General features: G+C 54.6%; 1 protein-coding gene across 1 annotated transcript in view; it reads right to left on the bottom strand.

Moving 5' to 3' along the window:
• Positions 1–2612: 2612 nt before the first annotated feature.
• TESK2 (testis associated actin remodelling kinase 2) overlaps positions 2613–20004 on the bottom strand; it is a gene marked incomplete in the record, with an annotated part of 60099 nt that continues 42707 nt past the window's right edge. Inside the window, 4 exon segments of the mRNA XM_077450780.1 lie at positions 2613–3644; positions 5886–6027; positions 9170–9256; positions 16594–16677. Coding sequence (XP_077306906.1) covers positions 2701–3644; positions 5886–6027; positions 9170–9256; positions 16594–16677 — 1257 coding nt within the window.

Raw genomic sequence — 20004 nt, 5'->3', positions numbered from 1 at the left:
GCGAATGGGGCGCTATCCCTCCCACTCACACCGGCGATGGGGCGCTATCCCTCCCACTCACACCGGCGATGGGGCGCTATCCCTCCCACTCACACCGGCGATGGGGCGCTATCCCCCCACTCACACCGGCGATGGGGCGCTATCCCTCCCCACTCACACCAGGCGATGGGGGTCACACCAGCGACGGGGCGCTATCCCTCCCCACTCACACCAGCGACGGGGTGCTATCCCTCCCACACACACCAGCGACGGGGTGCTATCCTCCCCACTCACACCAGCGACGGGCGCTATCCCTCCCCACTCACACCAGCGACGGGGTGCTATCCCTCCCCACTCACACCAGCGACGGGGCGCTATCCCTCCCACTCACACCGGCGATGGGGCGCTATCCCTCCCACCCCACCACAAGGGAGTGCGCACAGACCAAAATCTGGAGGGCTAAGCAAACACCCCCCCCCCCCCCCCCCACGGATCTGGCCTTGCTAACCACCACGCCTCAGGTATTGTTTTCTCCCACAGAATACAGGACATTTCCTATCCCCACCAGCCACAGACGCCGCCCTCCCCAAAGTATGAAGGACAGCAGACTGGCACTGAGTATAGAAAGTTTGGAGACCACCCCCCCCCACCGTATTATTTTTGCCTGTAGTGAAAATGCCCAAAACTTTATCAAATCTTCAAATTGACATTTGATTCAATTAAAGTAAAATGATGAAGAAATCAGCGATTCCAACCTTTAGAAATGACCCCAGAAGTCCAAATGAGGAATAACTAGTGTGAAGCCGACTCTCAGCAGGCAAACTGCAGAGACATCTCCTTCTACGATTTTTAAGATAATCGGTCATACATATAATCAGATCGCTGGGTCAGAGGACTTTATTAATAATTACGTAATAAGCGATCGTCCGTTTTTTTGCGACGTTTCACAGCAAACCGTAAACAGGAGGATGGAAATCTACGAAAATCTCATTAAAGGCTTTTTTTAATATTTTTAGTGATGTACCGAAATTTCGGCCGCCCAAAATCATCGGCTGAAAATAGTATCAAAAACGGCCACTGAAAACGCCTTAGGAAGTGTTTTTCATGAGTCACATGATTCAAAAAACGCAACGCGGGTGGATTTTGATGCATTTTAAATGCATTTCAGTTGGGAGGTGCGTTTTTTTTTTTGGTGCGGTTTGCCAAATATGCACCAATCAGGATTTTTTTTTTTTTTTACCAGCGATTCACAAGGTAATGGCCGACAAATTTCTTAATCATTTAAATTCAGGAGATTAATAAATTGAATGTAATACAATTATTTGTAAAAATTTATATATTTTTTTTTAAACGTCCATCCTGAACTTTGGGTTTTCGGTTCACCATTATACTCTTTTTTTGTTGTGGTATTTGGTTTCTGATCGTGCGCAGTCTTTCGGATTTGATTTTTCTCGTATGAAACCGCTACGCCTTAAGTGAAAACCGTTCACTAACAAGACAAAAAATTGGAAGTTTGTCCCCTTTGGAAATTTTCGCTTGGAAAGTTCAGCATCGAACGTGGAAAGTTATGTACACACCATACGAAAAAAAACCCCCAAAAGAACACAAATCGCTCCTGATACAGAATTTTTCGCAGATTTTCTTATAGCGTGTACCCCCCCCCCCCCCCCCCCCAATGAAGGACACAAAGCATCAAAACCACAATAAGCAATCATTCTCTGTTCTGGCTGCTGTAATCAGTTGAAAATCTGGTTGCTCTGGGTTACTGCAATGCAGCTGGTTAGCACAGGATAGGTACCAAGAGGGCGGTGTGGTCTCGGCCTACATCCCAACAGTCTGGAAAGCGGAGAAGGAATTAAGGATTTCATCAAAGTCCCATAAGGGGACGTGTTGCTTCTCCACTTTCTGGTTACCGCAGGATATGGCTCTATCCCAGCTGACATTGGGGGCTGACCAATGAAAATTAAACAGTCTCTTAATCCAGACACCCAAAAGCTCATTGGAAGGCGTGTCTGTGCCCCGCCCTACAACCAACAGTAATAAGGAGGTGTGGCTTACTTTTCAAATTCAACCACATGTGTATCTCACCAGTACTGCCCCTCGGAGGGGGTTTTGTTTTGCACCCGGATTATGATATGGGGGCACATTAGATGCAATCAGCGCTTAGCGTTCTTTCTGATCATTAATGCTCCAATAATTTGAAAGTGTGGGGGGATGTGCTGGGTACATCGGCGGGCCTATTATGTGCAGAAACCCACCAGAGAACCAGTTACTGTGCTCACATGACTAAAAGCTGGAAGCCGAGTGGCTGCGATGTGTGGGAGGGCACATGGTGTCACAGAATGCTCTGTCTAGGTCACCCTTTAGTAGACACGCCCTCTCTCATGCCATCCAATCACCACGGAGGATGGACGTAGGATGGGAATTTTGCATCGAATGGAAAATGGCTGAACATTTGCATAACGCAACTATAAAGTGCAAACCCCGGTAAAAATCGCCCAGTTCTGCCAGGACTCCCCTCCTCCCCCCGCCCAGTTCTGCCATGACTCCACCCTCCTACTCAGTTCTCCACCCCCTTTTGCCCGTTCTGCCATGATTTGACACCCCTCAGGAAGCAGAAAGGGAGCAAAGGCTTCCATGTTGAAATATCCTTTTCTATTTTATTGTCAAGTGACGCATTTCAATAGCCTGCGGGAGGCGGTAGAGTTCCCCCAAACAAGGTCACATTTTCACCACCCCTTGCATGATGCGACAGCTGGACACAGAGTCACTCAAGCGGTCTTTGCTGTCTGCATCCTCTGCCGGCAACAGCGAGAGACCCCCAAACTTGGTCGGGGGGCTGAGCGAAGGCTCGGACCGATTTTCGTTTACTGCGTCCTCTATTTCCATGGCCTCAGCGTTGGGGAACACCCCCAGCGAGCGGTCGTCCTCGGTGAGGCAGTTCGGGGGATTCTGGGTGGGTGTATTGTTGCTGACCAGCAGCTGGTTGCAGTTCTCCTCTCCGTCTGTTTTGGAGGAAGAACATCTGTTGTCGTCTATGGTGGCAGGGCCGTCTGTGCAGTCCATGTCTTCGTCATTCGTTTGGACGCAGTCTGAGGCCGGAGATCGGGGTCTGTAAGGGGGGATATCGCCTACGCCAAATTTGGCATTACAGAGTTTGATCCTTACCTCCCCGCTGAGCTGCGCGAGGTCACATTTCCCCATGGTGGAGGAGAGGGACGCAGATGGGGGATAGTCTCTTCTTAAAAGTTCAGGGGACACCGGAAGCGAACTGCAGCGCCTCTTGAGGACATTCGAGTAATCCACAGTTTCCTGGCTGAAGAGCTGTCGCACCGATCCGGTCCCGGCTTCACCGTCCATCTTGGGCGCGTACAAGTCGAATACGTGAGAGATGACCGACTTGCTCGGCATGTCGAAGAATTTGATCTTCCCGCCTTTCAAGTCCTCCCTGGCGTTAAAAGGGTTAACCTTGCAGGCGGCGCCCTTCCTGGGAGTGTAGAAGGGGTCCTGTACATTGATCTTGCGCTGAGGTTTCTGGGCGAAGACGTCGGACTGGCTCCGGGAGAGGGTGATGTTCCTGCGGGGCCGCGGAGACTTCTGAGGGATTTTGCCGTCCAGTGGCATAATGATCAGACGCTTCACCCCCTGACTTTTCTCAAAGGGACCTGAAAAAAAAGGAGCAAAAAGAATTAGAGATCACAATAATAACTCAATCCAGCAGAACAAACACATCAATACTCAAAGTCTGGCGCCATTTTTAAATGTCCTCAAAATAGTAAATAGCAAACTTCCATTATGTGGCCCTAGACTCGGACTTCTCTTGGTTAAAAAGTGACCCCATCGGGCATTTCAATTATAATGAAAAGTCACTGTAAGAGAAGAGGTAGTCTTACACAGCTCTCCTATGACCTGCAGCCTCTGTACGGCCCTCTGGCATCTGCCTGTGTTCTCTGCCACGTGCCATCACAAAAACACAAGCTGACAACGCCACACACTGGGGGCTACTACATTTGTCCGAGATAGGCTAGTGTAGTAGTCGCTGGAGTGCGCTTTGTTGGCTTGTGTTTTTGTGAAGTATGGAGCAGCTACTGATCCACCGTCCTTCACAGAGCACAAACCACTACTGTAATCATCTCCTCAGAACTAGTTGCAGAGAAGGCACAGATGCAGAATGGAGAGGGGGCTGTAGGGGGCTCAATCTTTTACCGGTGCAAACAGAGCAGAGGCCGCACAGCAAGGAGGGTTGTAGATGTTCCGTCTGCAATATTCAGATTATGCAGGGGCTGTGTGAGGTCTGTGTCTGCACCCCACTCTCCTCTGTGCATGGTTAGTCACAAGTCTCTCTCCTTTGTCCAGTGTTATCGGATAGCGGTGGACAGTGGGAGGGGCTAGCTATCCAGCCACGCTGCTTAGAAACCAACACGCCCGTCTCCTTTGTCCAGTGGTTGTCGGATAGCGATGGGCAGTGGGAGGGGCAGCCATGCTGCTTAGAAACCACACACCCATCTCCTTTGCCCAGTATTGTTAGATACCCCTAGATAAGGGGAGGAGTTAGCTATCCAGCAACGCTGCTTAGAAACGACATGCCCGTCTCCTTTGTCCACTGTTGTCAGATAGTGGTGGACAGTGGGAGGGGCTAGTCATCCAACAACGTTGCTTAGATACCACATGCTTGTCTCCTTTACCAGTGTTATTGGACAGTGGTGGACAGAGGGAGGGGCTAGCTATCCGACAACGTTGCTTAGAATCCACACCCCTTTTTCTTTTGTCGAGTGTTGTTGGATAGCGGCAGACAGTCGGAGGTGCTAACCACAGCACAAATTTTTACAGGAACAAGTGCTATGTGCATAAGGGCCCCTAGGGGATTTAATGTAGAAGTCCAGGATAGAACTAAGCTAATTACCCTGTAGAAGGAAGATGCTTGTACTTGCCTATTCTCAGGGCACACTGATCCGGTCATGTGATCATGCTCCAGAGGAGAGGAGGGACAGCCGACAACGGATGCCCCATAGGTGACGTCACAGCCATTCCATCCGTGTCGATGCCCTCTTCTCCCCTGAAGCCAGCCGTGGGGGGGGGGTATGTGACCGGCACACTCAGAGAATGGTGATATATATGCATCTTTATTTTACAGCAGTGGTTCCCAACACAGTCCTCAATACCCCCAAACTGGCTTTGTTTTGGTAATTACCCCTAGATAAAATAGCCGTCATCAATACCAATCCATTGACATCGATTTAAAGCTCTTGTGCAAGGTGAAGGAAATCCTGAAAACATGACCTGTTGGTGGTAAGGGCGGAGTTTGGGAAGCGCTGTTTTACAGGGATGTTAGTCTAGGTGTTGGAAGGCGTGAGGAGCGGTTTTAGCCATAGTTAGTTCTATATCTTAAAGGGGTTGTAAAGGTAAATATTTTTTCACCTTAATGCATTCTAAAGGTGAAAAAACATCTGACACTGCCGGCGCTCCCAGTCCCCCGTTTTACTTGCCTGACCCCTCGAAAGTCCCGCGCTTGCCCCCAACGTCCTCTTCGCCACTCAGCCTGGCCGCTGATTGACTGGAGTGGATGGATTGAAAGCAAAGCAGCCATTGGCTCATGCTGCTTCCACATCCAATGACGCGGCGCCGGGGGCGGGGCCAAGTGATACAGCGAGCGGCTATAGCCGCCGGCTGTATCACAGGAGCGCGCCCGCAGGTGCTTCTCACCATGTGAGGGAGCTCGCATGGAAGTACCTGCGGGAGGAAGCAGAGACAGCCGCCAAGGGACCCCAGAAGAGGAGGATCGGGGCCACTCTGTGCAAAACGAGCCGCACAGTGGAGGCAAGTATAACATGTTTGTTATATAAAAAAACAAAACAAAAACACAACAACAACTTTACAACCCCTTTAAGAAAAGCATAAAAACGCACCTTTGGGAACAGGTTTTGTTTCGGTGATTTCCGGGCTGTTGGCTCTTCGCTCATTTTCAGCCTCTTCATTTTTCAGACGACTCAAAATCTCCTCCAGCTGCTTGGCAATTTCCACGAAGGAAGGCCGGAGCTTGGGATCCATCTGATGAGAAGACACAAAGTAGACACATCTGTATGAATTCTCCTGACTAGCGGCAGGACAACAGAGGGGCGGAGCATGTCTCCCATCACATACAATTCCGTGCAGCGACTTTTCTGATTCTTAGACCTCTAAAGGAGAAGGAGGCGTCTCCCTCCTATTGCTATGCTAAGAATTCTGCCAAGCCGCTTCCCCGCCCACAGCCTGCTGATTGGACAACGATGGAGAAAACACAACTATTCTCCTTCCTCCTGTAAGCATATGTGCATGTGGTAGAGTCCGATTGGCTGCTAGCATTTCCTTGCCCTCTCCATGCCGATGTGCGGGGGCAACAGAAGGCTGCTAAAATGGTTCTAAAGTCAGAAGGTTTTTTTACCTGAATGCATACCAAAAAAAAACAAAAAAAACTTCTGTGTGCAGCCCCTCCCCCCCCCGCCCCCCTCAGCCTCATCTCGATCCACCGATATTGCACGAAAGACTCAGCGGTCCGGGACTCTCCCTCCTGATTGGCTGAGTCAGCAGCGGGGGGCGCCATTAGCTCACGCTTCTGTCAAAGTCCATGAGCCAATAAGGAGAGGGGGGTGAGCTCCGGCTTTGTGTCTGATTGCACACACACAGCACCAGCTCAGGTGCCTCCATAGTGAGCCGCTTGCTGTGGGGGCACTCGGCAGGGGGGGGGGGCAGTGAGGGACATGAGAAGAGGAGGATGGGGGCTGCTCTGTGCAAAACCATTACACAGGGCAGGTAAGTATAACATTTGTTATTTTAAAACAGAAAAAAGAAAAACAAGACTTTAGTATCCATTTAACCACTTGTCGTCCGCCAATAGTCAAATGACGGCTGCAAAGTGGTTTCAAAATCCTGACCGGGCGTCATATGACATCATCAGGATTTGGAGCCGCTGTGCGCCCCCGGGGCCGTGCATTGCGGCGATCGTTGTTGTGTCAGTCGGACAACCCGCAACTACGATCTCGGTAAAGAGTCTCCGACGGAGACTCTTTACCATGTGATCAGCCGAGTTCAATCACAGCTGATCACAGTGTAAATAGGAAGAGCCGGTGATCGGCTTTTCCTCACTCGTGTCTGTCAGACATGAGTAGAGGAGAGCCGATCGGCTGCTCCTCTGACAGGGGGGTCTGTGCTGATCGATTATCAGCACAGCCCCCCCCCAAGGATGCCCACACTGGACCACTAGGGATTCCACCCTAGACCACCAGGGATGCCAGTCAGTGCCACAATGGATCCAATCAGTGCCCACAATGGGCATCACTGATTGGCATGCATTATTGTTTGGCACTGATTGGCTTCCATCAGCACAAAACCATACAATACAATGACGCCCATCAGTGCCCATCTGTGACGCCCATCAGTGCCCATCTGTGACGCCTATCCGTGCCAATCCGTGCCACCTATCAGTGCCCATCAATGCCATCATCAGTGCCACTTCACTGGTGCCAGCTCATCAGTGCCTGTCAGTGAAGAAGAAAACGTACTTATTTACAAAGTTTTGAAACAAAAACAAAAAAATTCTGTCTTTTTTTATTTGTTTAGCAAAAAATAAAAACCGTAGAGGTGATTAAATACCACCAAAAGAAAGCTCTATTTGTGTGAAAAAAATGATAAAAATTTCATTTGGGTACAGTGTAGCATGACGGCGCAATTGTTCAAAGTGCCACAGCGCTGAAAGCTCAAAATTGGTCTGGGCAGGAAGGTGTATAAGTGCCCCCCCCCCCCCCCCCGGTATTGAAGTGGTTAAGTAACATTCGGGTACCTCTGCTGGTTGAAGGCATAATTTACAAAGTGTGAAGTCGGTTGTGTTAAGTTTTAGAAAAGTGTGGAAGTAATAATACCCCTGGTGGGTTTTTACTGGTCTTACACTATGAAATACACGACGACCCAACCTAAATGTACCGGAGACGCTGAAGGCCCCGGGGTCCTCTTGGGTAGCAACCACTTGGTGTGCAGACAGCTCTACTACACATCCAATGGAAAAAGGAAAAGTCCTGGAAATCCCAAAACTTTGTAAAACCCCCAGAAGAAGTATGACCGCCTCAGCCCAGGCGATTCTCAGCCAAGGGAGTGGGGGGGGGGGGCTCCTAAGAACACCGCCATGAATAAAGAACGGTACGAAAACATCCTCCAAGACCAACTTCTCCCCACCCATCCAAGAAGAGTTGGGTGAGGAACAATGACTTTTCAGGTATGATGGGACACCTTCCCAGATGGGAAAAGTCATAAAGGAGTGGCTTGAGGAACAAAACATGGAAATGTTGGGTCCCTGCCCAGGAAACTCCCCAGACCTTAATCTCATAGAGAACTTGGTCATTCCTCAAGAGGCGGGTGAACAGAAAAAACTCCACAAATTCTGACAAACTCCAAGAAACTGAGCAGCAGTTGTAGCACAGGGCGGCACAGTGGTGTAGAGGGCGGGCACAGCGGTGTGCAGTGGGGCGGCACAGCGGTGTGCAGTGGGGCGGCACAGTGGTGTAGTGGGTAGCACTCTCACCTAGCAGTAAGAAGGGTCGCTGGTTTGAATCCCAACCATGACACTACCTGCCTGGAGTTTGCATGTTCTCCCTGTGTGGGTTTCCTCCGGTAACTCCGGTTTCCTCCCACAAACCAAAGACATGCTGGGAGGTTAATTGGCTCCAAAATTCTCCCTAGTATATGAATGGGGAGCTTGGATTGTGGCTCCCTGAGGGTAGGGACCGATGAGAGTGCAATGTACAGGGATAGGGACAATTGTAGACACTCAGGTTGAATTGGATGGACTGGTGTCTTTATTCAACCTTACTATGTAACTATGTAATTGATTATGCAAGAATGGGGGGCGGCCATCAGTCCGGGTTGGATCAGACACATTCTGCTGTTATTGGGCACTTTGGGATCTCCTCTAGATTCAGAGATTAGTAACTCAAGGCAACTTCAAGCCCCCCCCGCCAGCTACAGGCGACATCGCTACCCTATCTCTATCACTAATCTACTGCTTCTCCAACGCATTTCACCCTGGAAGAGGCTTGGTCATAGAAGATGAAACGTGTTGGAGGAATAGCTGCGGTGTTTGAGATGCAGTGTTCTCCATGGAATAAAGTTTATAAAAGCAGAAATAAAGGGGGGGAGGGGGGGGGGGAGGGGGAGTACTCACATTGCAGCAGTTGAAGGCGACCTGCAGGAAGTCGGGAGGACAATCACCCACCATGTGCTGGAAGCTGTCGTAGTCCAAACCGAAATTCTGGAGGAAAAGGATGAGAATATGGTGAGAAATGTAGCAGCCATACCAGTGAATGTGAATAGAAATCCCCCCCCCACCCCCAGCTCCACACTGCCCTCCGCTGGTCGCCAAATCCATCATTCCTCCCAATTCTTCTTTTTTTGTGTAATGTGTGAAGATCTACACAAAACTTGTCTATCTGGAACATCTATCCCTGAACAGAGGGGGAGGGGGGCATTTAATATATAATGTCTACCTGGAAGTAGCACGCTTGTCTTGGAGCACCGCGGTTATCAGTTCAAAAACAAGCTACAACACTAACTGCATGGAGTTTGCATGTTCACCCCCACCGTGCTTGTGCGGGTTTCCTCCGGGTGCTCCTGTTTCCTCCTACACACACAGACACACTGGTAGGTTAATTGGCTCCCATCTAAACTGACCCCAATATATGAATATGAGAAACGGATCTCAGATGACGATCTAAGAAAGGGACTGATGTGAATGTACAAAATATGAAGAGCTGTGTAAATTGTTGGCGATATATAAATACACATAAATGTAATTCACACCGCCAGCCGAGCGAATTGGACGATCGACACCAAGGATGGGATTATGTAAGAGGAACGAGCTGGACCCAGAACTTCCACACCTCCCATCATCTTCCTAGACCAGTGATGGCGAACCTTGGCACCCCAGATGTTTTTGAACTACATTTCCCATGATGCTAATGCACTCTACAGTGTAGTTGAGCATCATGGGAAATGTAGTTCAGAAACATCTGGGGTGCCGAGGTTTGCCATCACTGTCCATTGATAGGCAATTAGCGGACCTCCAGCTGTTGCTAAACTACAAGTCCCATCATGCCTCTGCCTGTCATGCTTGTGGCTCTAAGAGTCTTGCTATGCCTCATGGGAATTGTAGTTCTGCAACAGCTGGAGGTCCGCTAATTGCATATCCCTGCCCTAGACAATCAACATCTGACTTGACACATTCCATGGAGATTGGTTTAAGGTGCACAAATACTGTACCTGCTGACTTTTATTAAAAGGACACATGCAGTGCCTGGAAAAAAGTATTCATACCCCTTGAAATTTCCCACATTTTTTACAACCAAAACCATAAATGTATTTTATTGGGATTTTATGTGATGGGCCAACACAAAGTGTCACATAATTGTGTAGTGGAAGGAAAATGATAAATGATACAAATAGATATGTGAAAAGTGTGGGGGAGGGGCATTTGTATGGCGCCCCCCGGAGTCAATACTTTGTTTCTCTACAAGTCTTTTTGGAGGTGTCTCTACCAGCTTTGCACATCTAGAGAGGACATTTCTGCCCATTCTTCTTCTTTGTAAAATATCTCAAGCTCTGTCAGATTGGATGGAGAGCGTCTGTGATCAGCAATTTTTAAGTCTGGCCACAGATTCTCAATGGGATTTAGGTCTGGACTGTGACTGGGCCATTCTAACACATGAATATGCTTTGATGTAAACCATTCCATTGTAGCTCTGGCTGGATGTTTCGGGTCGTTGTCCTGCTGGAAGGCCATGCTGTGGTGTGTGGTGGGGGCCATGCTGTGGTGGGTGGTGGTGTGTGGTGGGGCCATGCTGTGGTGGGTGGTGGTGGTGTGCGGTGGGGGGGCCATGCTGTGGTGTGTGGTGGTGGTGTGTGGTGGGGCCATGCTGTGGTGGGTGGTGGTGGTGTGCGGTGGGGCCATGCTGTGGTGGGTGGTGGTGGGGCCATGCTGTGGTGGGTGGTGGTGGGGCCATGCTGTGGTGGGTGGTGGTGGGTGGTGGTGGGGCCATGCTGTGGTGGGTGGTGGTGGTGTGCGGTGGGGCCATGCTGTGGTGGGTGGTGGTGGTGTGTGGTGGGGCCATGCTGTGGTGGGTGGTGGTGGTGTGTGGTGGGGCCATGCTGTGGTGGGTGGTGTGCGGTGGGGCCATGCTGTGGTGGGTGGTGGTGGTGTGTGGTGGGGCCATGCTGTGGTGGGTGGTGGTGGTGTGTGGTGGGGCCATGCTGTGGTGGGTGGTGGTGGTGTGCGGTGGGGCCATGCTGTGGTGCGTGGTGGTGTGCGGTGGGGCCATGCTGTGGTGGGTGGTGGTGGTGTGCGGTGGGGGGGCCATGCTGTGGTGTGTGGTGGTGGTGTGCGGTGGGGCCATGCTGTGGTGGGTGGTGGTGGGGCCATGCTGTGGTGGGTGGTGGTGGGGCCATGCTGTGGTGGGTGGTGTGCGGTGGGGCCATGCTGTGGTGGGTGGTGTGCGGTGGGGCCATGCTGTGGTGGGTGGTGGTGGTGTGTGGTGGGGCCATGCTGTGGTGGGTGGTGTGCGGTGGGGCCATGCTGTGGTGGGTGGTGGTGGTGTGCGGTGGGGCCATGCTGTGGTGGGTGGTGGTGGTGTGCGGTGGGGCCATGCTGTGGTGGGTGGTGGTGGTGTGCGGTGGGGCCATGCTGTGGTGCGTGGTGGTGGTGTGCGGTGGGGCCATGCTGTGGTGCGTGGTGGTGTGCGGTGGGGCCATGCTGTGGTGCGTGGTGGTGGTGTGTGGTGGGGCCATGCTGTGGTGCGTGGTGGTGGTGTGGGGACATGCTGTGGTGGGTGGTGGTGTGTGGTGGGGCCATGCTGTGGTGGGTGGTGGTGCTGTGCGGTGGGGCCATGCTGTGGTGGGTGGTGGTGGTGTGCGGTGGGGCCATGCTGTGGTGGGTGGTGGTGTGCGGTGGGGCCATGCTGTGGTGGGTGGTGGTGGTGGTGTGTGGTGGGGCCATGCTGTGGTGGGTGGTGGTGGTGTGTGGTGGGGCCATGCTGTGGTGGGTGGTGGTGGTGTGTGGTGGTGGGGCCATGCTGTGGTGGGTGGTGGTGGGGCCATGCTGTGGTGGGTGGTGGTGGGGCCATGCTGTGGTGGGTGGTGGTGGGGGCCATGCTGTGGTGGGTGGTGGTGGGGGCCATGCTGTGGTGGGTGGTGGTGTGTGGTGGGGCCATGCTGTGGTGGGTGGTGGTGGTGTGTGGTGGGGCCATGCTGTGGTGGGTGGTGGTGTGCGGTGGGGGCCATGCTGTGGTGGGTGGTGGTGTGCGGTGGGGCCATGCTGTGGTGTGTGGTGGTGGTGTGCGGTGGGGCCATGCTGTGGTGTGTGGTGGTGGTGTGCGGTGGGGACATGCTGTGGTGGGTGGTGGTGTGTGGTGGGGCCATGCTGTGGTGGGTGGTGGTGTGTGGTGGGGCCATGCTGTGGTGGGTGGTGGTGTGCGGTGGGGCCATGCTGTGGTGGGTGGTGGTGTGCGGTGGGGCCATGCTGTGGTGGGTGGTGCTGTGCGGTGGGGCCATGCTGTGGTGGGTGGTGGTGTGCGGTGGGGCCATGCTGTGGTGGGTGGTGGTGGTGTGCGGTGGGGCCATGCTGTGGTGGGTGGTGGTGTGTGGTGGGGCCATGCTGTGGTGGGTGGTGGTGGTGTGTGGTGGGGCCATGCTGTGGTGGGTGGTGGTGGTGTGTGGTGGGGCCATGCTGTGGTGGGTGGTGGTGGGGCCATGCTGTGGTGGGTGGTGGTGGGGCCATGCTGTGGTGGGTGGTGGTGTGCGGTGGGGGCCATGCTGTGGTGGGTGGTGGTGGTGTGTGGTGGGGCCATGCTGTGGTGGGTGGTGGTGGTGTGTGGTGGGGCCATGCTGTGGTGAGTGGTGGTGGTGTGCGGTGGGGGCCGTGCTGTGGTGTGTGGTGGTGGGGCTGTGCTGTGCGGTGGGGGCCGTGCTGTGCGGTGGGGGCCGTGCTGTGCGGTGGGGGCCGTGCTGTGCGGTGGGGGCCGTGCTGTGCGGTGGGGGCCGTGCTGTGCGGTGGGGGCCGTGCTGTGCGGTGGGGGCCGTGCTGTGCGGTGGGGGCCATGCTGTGGTGTGTGGTGGGGGCCGTGCTGTGGTGTGTGGTGGGGGCCGTGCTGTGGTGTGTGGTGGTGGTGTGCGGTGGGGCCGTGCTGTGGTGTGTGGTGGTGGTGTGCGGTGGGGCCGTGCTGTGCGGTGGGGCCGTGCTGTGGTGTGTGGTGGGGGCCGTGCTGTGGGGCCGTGCTGTGCGGTGGGGCCGTGCTGTGCGGTGGGGGCCATGCTGTGGTGTGTGGTGGGGGCCATGCTGTGGTGTGTGGTGGGGGCCGTGCTGTGGTGTGTGGTGGGGGCCGTGCTGTGGTGTGTGGTGGGGGCCGTGCTGTGGTGTGTGGTGGTGGTGTGCGGTGGGGCCGTGCTGTGCGGTGGGGCCGTGCTGTGCGGTGGGGCCGTGCTGTGCGGTGGGGCCGTGCTGTGCGGTGGGGCCGTGCTGTGCGGTGGGGCCATGCTGTGGGGCCATGCTGTGGTGTGCGGTGGGGCCGTGCTGTGCGGTGGGGCCATGCTGTGGTGTGCGGTGGGGCCGTGCTGTGCGGTGGGGCCATGCTGTGGTGTGCGGTGGGGCCGTGCTGTGGTGTGCGGTGGGGCCGTGCTGTGGTGTGCGGTGGGGCCGTGCTGTGGTGTGCGGTGGGGCCGTGCTGTGGTGTGCGGTGGGGCCGTGCTGTGGTGGGTGGTGGTGTGTGGTGGGGCCATGCTGTGGTGGGTGGTGGTGGTGTGTGGTGGGGCCATGCTGTGGTGGGTGGTGGTGGTGTGTGGTGGGGCCATGCTGTGGTGGGTGGTGGTGGGGCCATGCTGTGGTGGGTGGTGGTGGGGCCATGCTGTGGTGGGTGGTGGTGTGCGGTGGGGGCCATGCTGTGGTGGGTGGTGGTGGTGTGTGGTGGGGCCATGCTGTGGTGGGTGGTGGTGGTGTGTGGTGGGGCCATGCTGTGGTGGGTGGTGGTGGTGTGTGGTGGGGCCATGCTGTGGTGAGTGGTGGTGGTGTGCGGTGGGGGCCGTGCTGTGGTGTGTGGTGGTGGGGATGTGCTGTGCGGTGGGGGCCGTGCTGTGCGGTGGGGGCCGTGCTGTGCGGTGGGGGCCGTGCTGTGCGGTGGGGGCCGTGCTGTGCGGTGGGGGCCGTGCTGTGCGGTGGGGGCCGTGCTGTGCGGTGGGGGCCGTGCTGTGCGGTGGGGGCCGTGCTGTGCGGTGGGGGCCGTGCTGTGCGGTGGGGGCCATGCTGTGCGGTGGGGGCCATGCTGTGGTGTGTGGTGGGGGCCGTGCTGTGGTGTGTGGTGGGGGCCGTGCTGTGGTGTGTGGTGGGGGCCGTGCTGTGGTGTGTGGTGGGGGCCGTGCTGTGGGGCCGTGCTGTGCGGTGGGGCCGTGCTGTGGTGTGTGGTGGGGGCCGTGCTGTGGGGCCGTGCTGTGCGGTGGGGCCGTGCTGTGCGGTGGGGCCATGCTGTGCGGTGGGGGCCATGCTGTGGTGTGTGGTGGGGGCCGTGCTGTGGTGTGTGGTGGGGGCCGTGCTGTGGTGTGTGGTGGGGGCCGTGCTGTGGTGTGTGGTGGTGGTGTGCGGTGGGGCCGTGCTGTGCGGTGGGGCCGTGCTGTGCGGTGGGGCCGTGCTGTGCGGTGGGGCCATGCTGTGCGGTGGGGCCATGCTGTGGTGTGCGGTGGGGCCGTGCTGTGCGGTGGGGCCGTGCTGTGGTGTGTGGTGGGGGCCGTGCTGTGGGGCCGTGCTGTGCGGTGGGGCCGTGCTGTGCGGTGGGGCCATGCTGTGCGGTGGGGGCCATGCTGTGGTGTGTGGTGGGGGCCATGCTGTGGTGTGTGGTGGGGGCCGTGCTGTGGTGTGTGGTGGGGGCCGTGCTGTGGTGTGTGGTGGTGGTGTGCGGTGGGGCCATGCTGTGCGGTGGGGCCGTGCTGTGCGGTGGGGCCGTGCTGTGCGGTGGGGCCGTGCTGTGCGGTGGGGCCATGCTGTGCGGTGGGGCCATGCTGTGCGGTGGGGCCATGCTGTGCGGTGGGGCCATGCTGTGCGGTGGGGCCGTGCTGTGGTGTGCGGTGGGGCCGTGCTGTGGTGTGCGGTGGGGCCGTGCTGTGGTGTGCGGTGGGGCCGTGCTGTGGTGTGCGGTGGGGCCGTGCTGTGGTGTGCGGTGGGGCCGTGCTGTGGTGTGCGGTGGGGCCATGCTGTGGTGTGCGGTGGGGCCATGCTGTGGTGTGCGGTGGGGCCGTGCTGTGGTGTGCGGTGGGGCCATGCTGTGGTGTGCGGTGGGGCCATGCTGTGGTGTGCGGTGGGGCCATGCTGTGGTGTGCGGTGGGGCCGTGCTGTGGAAATCTCAGGACTGGATGTACAAAATCACCAATCCTTTGACAGGTAACACAGCTCCATGGTTTACACTTCATAGGTATATGTGACACTTTCCCTGGAGCTCAGGAAGTATTGATGATTAATGGGGTTTGTGTGATATGAAGGTCACTGTCGTCTTTGAAGCTCAGCCGTAATCTGTGTAGTTTGCACTGATCGGTATTTGTGATAAGGACATAAAACATTTCCTCTTTTGTGACAGCAAGGTCATAAAGAGATGACAGAGGGTGTGAGCGCCGGCACAGGGTGAGGATCATGAATGCCACCCATATAAATGGATGAAGCCATGCTGTCAGATCCTGTACATTCAGTATAATGAGCCTGATTGGCTGAGGTTTATTGTCCTATAAGGCGGGTCACACAAGTGATATTTCAGTCACATTGGTTCACAGCGATGGAAATCGCATTCGTTTCAATGGTGTCCATTCACATCAACGGCACTTTTCCTGGTTTCCAGGCCTAGGCAAAGTGATGTCACATCCCAGGAGTCTTCAGAAGGGGATCTCAGCTTCATACACAGTTTTGCAATCATGTCTGAGCAAAGGACAGATGAATTCCAGGAAGTGAACGCTACCCGAATCATCTACTCTCAGCCATGGCCAGAAATGCTGCCGGGGGGCGGGGGGGGGGGGGGGGGGGGGTTGTGCGATTTCTCAACAAAATAAAGCACTGATTGGAGGGGAGACATAGATGGGGGGGGCTTTGCTTTTGCAATTAGTTGGGGAAGTTTAATATGCCATAGAGAAGTATGGGGACCACCAGCCAGCCAAGCTGCCTCTGCCTGGGGTCTTCTATCTGATCAGTGAGGTTTGGGGGTTCCGGATCCAAGGTTTGTATTTCCAGGTTTTCCTCAGTGTTTGAACCCTTTTGCCATCTTTCCATATTCTGCACACGGTGGTAAAATGCACATCTTAGGCCTGAAGATTACGTAAAACCCCTAAAATATTACATACAGGATTTTCTGAAAGCAGAGACCCTATAGAATAAAATGACGGCAATTGTAACTTTGTCTTGTTATTTAAGTCGCACGATATTAGAGAACTCGGTGACTGAACATATAAATTCTGCTTCATTTTAGGGCACACCAGAATCCGGCACTCCTTACAGGCAGCCAATGACCAGCCCGGCCGCCGCGTTCCGTCATCACCTCGGGGGGGGGGGGGGGGGGGGGGGTGCGCGCTTACCTCTGTGCGTGGCAGGTAATCGGGGTCCGCCTGGATCCGCGCTATGATCTCACACAAGATGATTCCATACGAGAAGACATCAGCCTGGGGGAGGGGAGAGAAGACATATTAAAAGAGAACCCCGGATATTACAAAAGCAGAAATGACTAAATGTAAACAATACTGCAAACTCTGCACCGGACACCCTCACAAAGTCTGCGTCCTGCCCCGCGATTCGTCATATTGCTGCACAGCTCATATCATGTGGAAGGGAGGCGCTGTTCTGGTACAGTGGTTGTCTTGTACAGCGAGGACAATAGAAAGAAGTATCCCCGCCATGACAAGCTCTCATTTCCCTTTCACACTGCCAGCACCCGGGCGTCAGCGGTAGAGCACCAATAATTTTAGCGGCGCTTCACCTTTGTTTTTGCTGCGCTTTTCGGCCGCTTTTAACCCCCACTAGCAGGCGAATAAAGGGTTAAATACACCCACATTGAATTCACTGGGCGGGGCGATGTATACACCCCCTCCTAAAGCACCTCAAAAAAGCCGCTTGCTGGACTTCTTTGGAAGTTATGCCAGCGCAGCGCCCCCGTGTGGAAGCACTCGGGCTCACACACTGGGATTGCAGATGAGGCTTTTTTCATGCGTTTTACAGGCGCTATTCTTTCACACTGGAGGCGTTTTTTAGGCGCCTTAGTGCTAAAGGAGTCTTAAAGCCGAGGCTTAATCTGCTTCCATTACTCCTTCCCTGGACACGCTGCACATGCACAGCCCTTGGAAAAGGGATAGCACTCCCTCTCATTGGACTCGGGGGCGCTCGTCCTAATGGCTGCTCCGTCATACACCCCGGACCGGCTCTATGATGTCAGCGGGATTCAGCCCCGTCTGCTGAAAACGGATCACAGAAGTGCCATCTGTGATCCCAGGAGAAGTACAGCCAAACCAGCTTTCCCCACATTTCTCCTTTAGGCTGGGTTCACACCATATCCGTGGCGTTTTCCCGCATCGCATGCCTCCCGCCGGCAGTTCACACTATGCGGACTGCTGGGAGTGTCAATGAAATGTTAATGACACCCCCAGACCAGTCCGCATATCGCAGTGCGATCTGCAAACTCGGACAGGAATCGGATCGCATGGTGTGAACACCCATGCGATCCGATTCTGCTGCGGACCAAAAAAAGGGTCCTGTGCGAGTTTGCGGCGGGTGCGATGCGAGTTCAGCCATACTATCTGTATACTATCTGTATGGCTGAACTCGCATCGCTACGGAGATCGGATGCGATTTGCACTGCAGTGCGGTGCGAATCACATCCGATCTCTCACCCGCAGCGGTGTGAACCCAGCCTTAAGGTCAACTAACCCTTTAAGAATCGCGCTTGAACAATTTAACCGCTTCCCGCAAACCGGCATTGCTGTACGTCGGTACTTTGACGCAGATAGCTGCCATAACCCCGGTATTTTCTGAAACAATGGGTGGTCCCCTTTAAAATAAAAGTGGTCTCCGTGGCAGATTCACCGCTAATAAAAATAAATAAATAAAAATGCCATAAATGTATCCCCTATTTAGGAGGAGGGCGGGACTTATCACAATATGCCCGAAATTTTCACAGTGAGCCGTGGCACAGCAGCAGGAGATGCCCGACGTGCGCACACTGACTGGTGTGAACATGCACAGTATAAAATATATACTAAACCTGGGGATACCTTTGTTTTAAAAAAAAAAAATAATCAAACATGTCACACTTACATCCTCTGTGCAGTTCGTTTGGCACAGAGTGGCCCCGATCCTCCTCTTCTGGGGTCCCTCAGCGGCGCTGGTGGCTCCTCCCCACATCCAGTGTCCACATTGGAGGAGACGCGCTCCCCTTGGTGGACACCTGTGCAGGCGCGCTCCCGAGTCCCGTGTCTGTGTCAATTCACACAGAGTGCAGGAGAACCTTGGCACTCCGGATGTTATAGGCCAGTGATGGAGAACCTTGGCACCCCGGATGTTATAGGCCAGTGATGGAGAACCTTGGCACCCCGGATGTTATAGGCCAGTGATGGTGAACCTTGGCACCCCGGATGTTATAGGCCAGTGATGGTGAACCTTGGCACTCCGGATGTTATAGGCCAGTGATGGAGAACCTTGGCACCCCGGATGTTATAGGCCAGTGATGGAGAACCTTGGCACCCCGGATGTTATAGGCCAGTGATGGAGAACCTTGGCACCCCGGATGTTATAGGCCAGTGATGGCGAACCTTGGCACCCCGGATGTTATAGACCAGTGATGGAGAACCTTGGCACCCCGGATGTTATAGGCCAGTGATGGAGAACCTTGGCACCCCGGATGTTATAGGCCAGTGATGGAGAACCTTGGCACCCCGGATGTTATAGGCCAGTGATGGAGAACCTTGGCACCCCGGATGTTATAGGCCAGTGAATTTCAAGGCAGTTCAGGTTCATCTTTGCTGCCATGGGACAAGAATGCGGCGCAGCCCAATTACATGGAAGTTTCACTTCCTGACAGATCACTGGACGGTTGTATGTACATTCCTATGTCAGGAGACAACCCGCGTCACGCAATGTGAAGGCACCGGACTTCCTCCATCGTCTACCTGCTAATTATTGCAATCAGGAGTCCGATGACAGCGCAGAGTCCCGTACACCTAACCGCTCATTATACCTGACCGAGCAAACCTGGTCATTTCACCGGCCTCAGCCAAAGCCTGCCTGGAACCCTTTAACCCCCCGCAGTCCGCACTGTGCGAGGTCAGCCATTGGCCCAGCAGGACTGTTGTAGAATCAGATTGTGTGACGAGGGGAACGCGGTTGGTGTGTGCATGAAGAGGAGCTGTCAGCAGTTTGTTGATACAGCCGCTCGTCTCCTTTGTACAAAGTCAGGCGATCGCTATCTGCGCCCTGATTAATCTTTTACTAGCAGTCAACGTTCGCTCGATACACAAGCCGCGTTTGTTCATCCGCGCAGGAATTTCATGCATTTTCCCTGAACACAGGGAGAGCTATTGACAGAGGAGTCGATCGGATTGTGTACATAAATCCGTGGAACGCAAAACGCCTACACGCCCGTCACACTCCGCAGGGTGTAGTAGGTGAGAGGCAGCACAGCACCTTCAGCTTAGGAGCGCAGCTGGATCAAAATAGACAGAGCATTGCTAGAACTCCAGAACCTGTCATGTGCCTTTATAATGCACACGGACAGTTCAGTGTTCACCGCATTCCTGACCCGCCACACAATGACCGCAGACGGCTCATTATCCTCTGTACTAGAAGATCCTGCCAGGAAGTCAGCTCAGTGTCCCGTGTATTACTGCCCCCGCCGTATGAGGACAACGCACAGGATGTGCCACACTTGCCAAGGTACAATACAGATTAGGGACGCACCACACCCGGCCGCTACAAGTGACCATACCTTTGCGGATGCGATT

Source organism: Lithobates pipiens, unplaced genomic scaffold, assembly GCF_037356315.1.
Source record: "Lithobates pipiens isolate NorthernLeopardFrog02 unplaced genomic scaffold, aLitPip1_a1.2 Scaffold_23, whole genome shotgun sequence".
NCBI lineage: Eukaryota > Metazoa > Chordata > Amphibia > Anura > Ranidae > Lithobates > Lithobates pipiens.
Note: the sequence above shows the minus strand (reverse complement) of the source record. Positions and strands in the feature narration are given on the sequence as shown.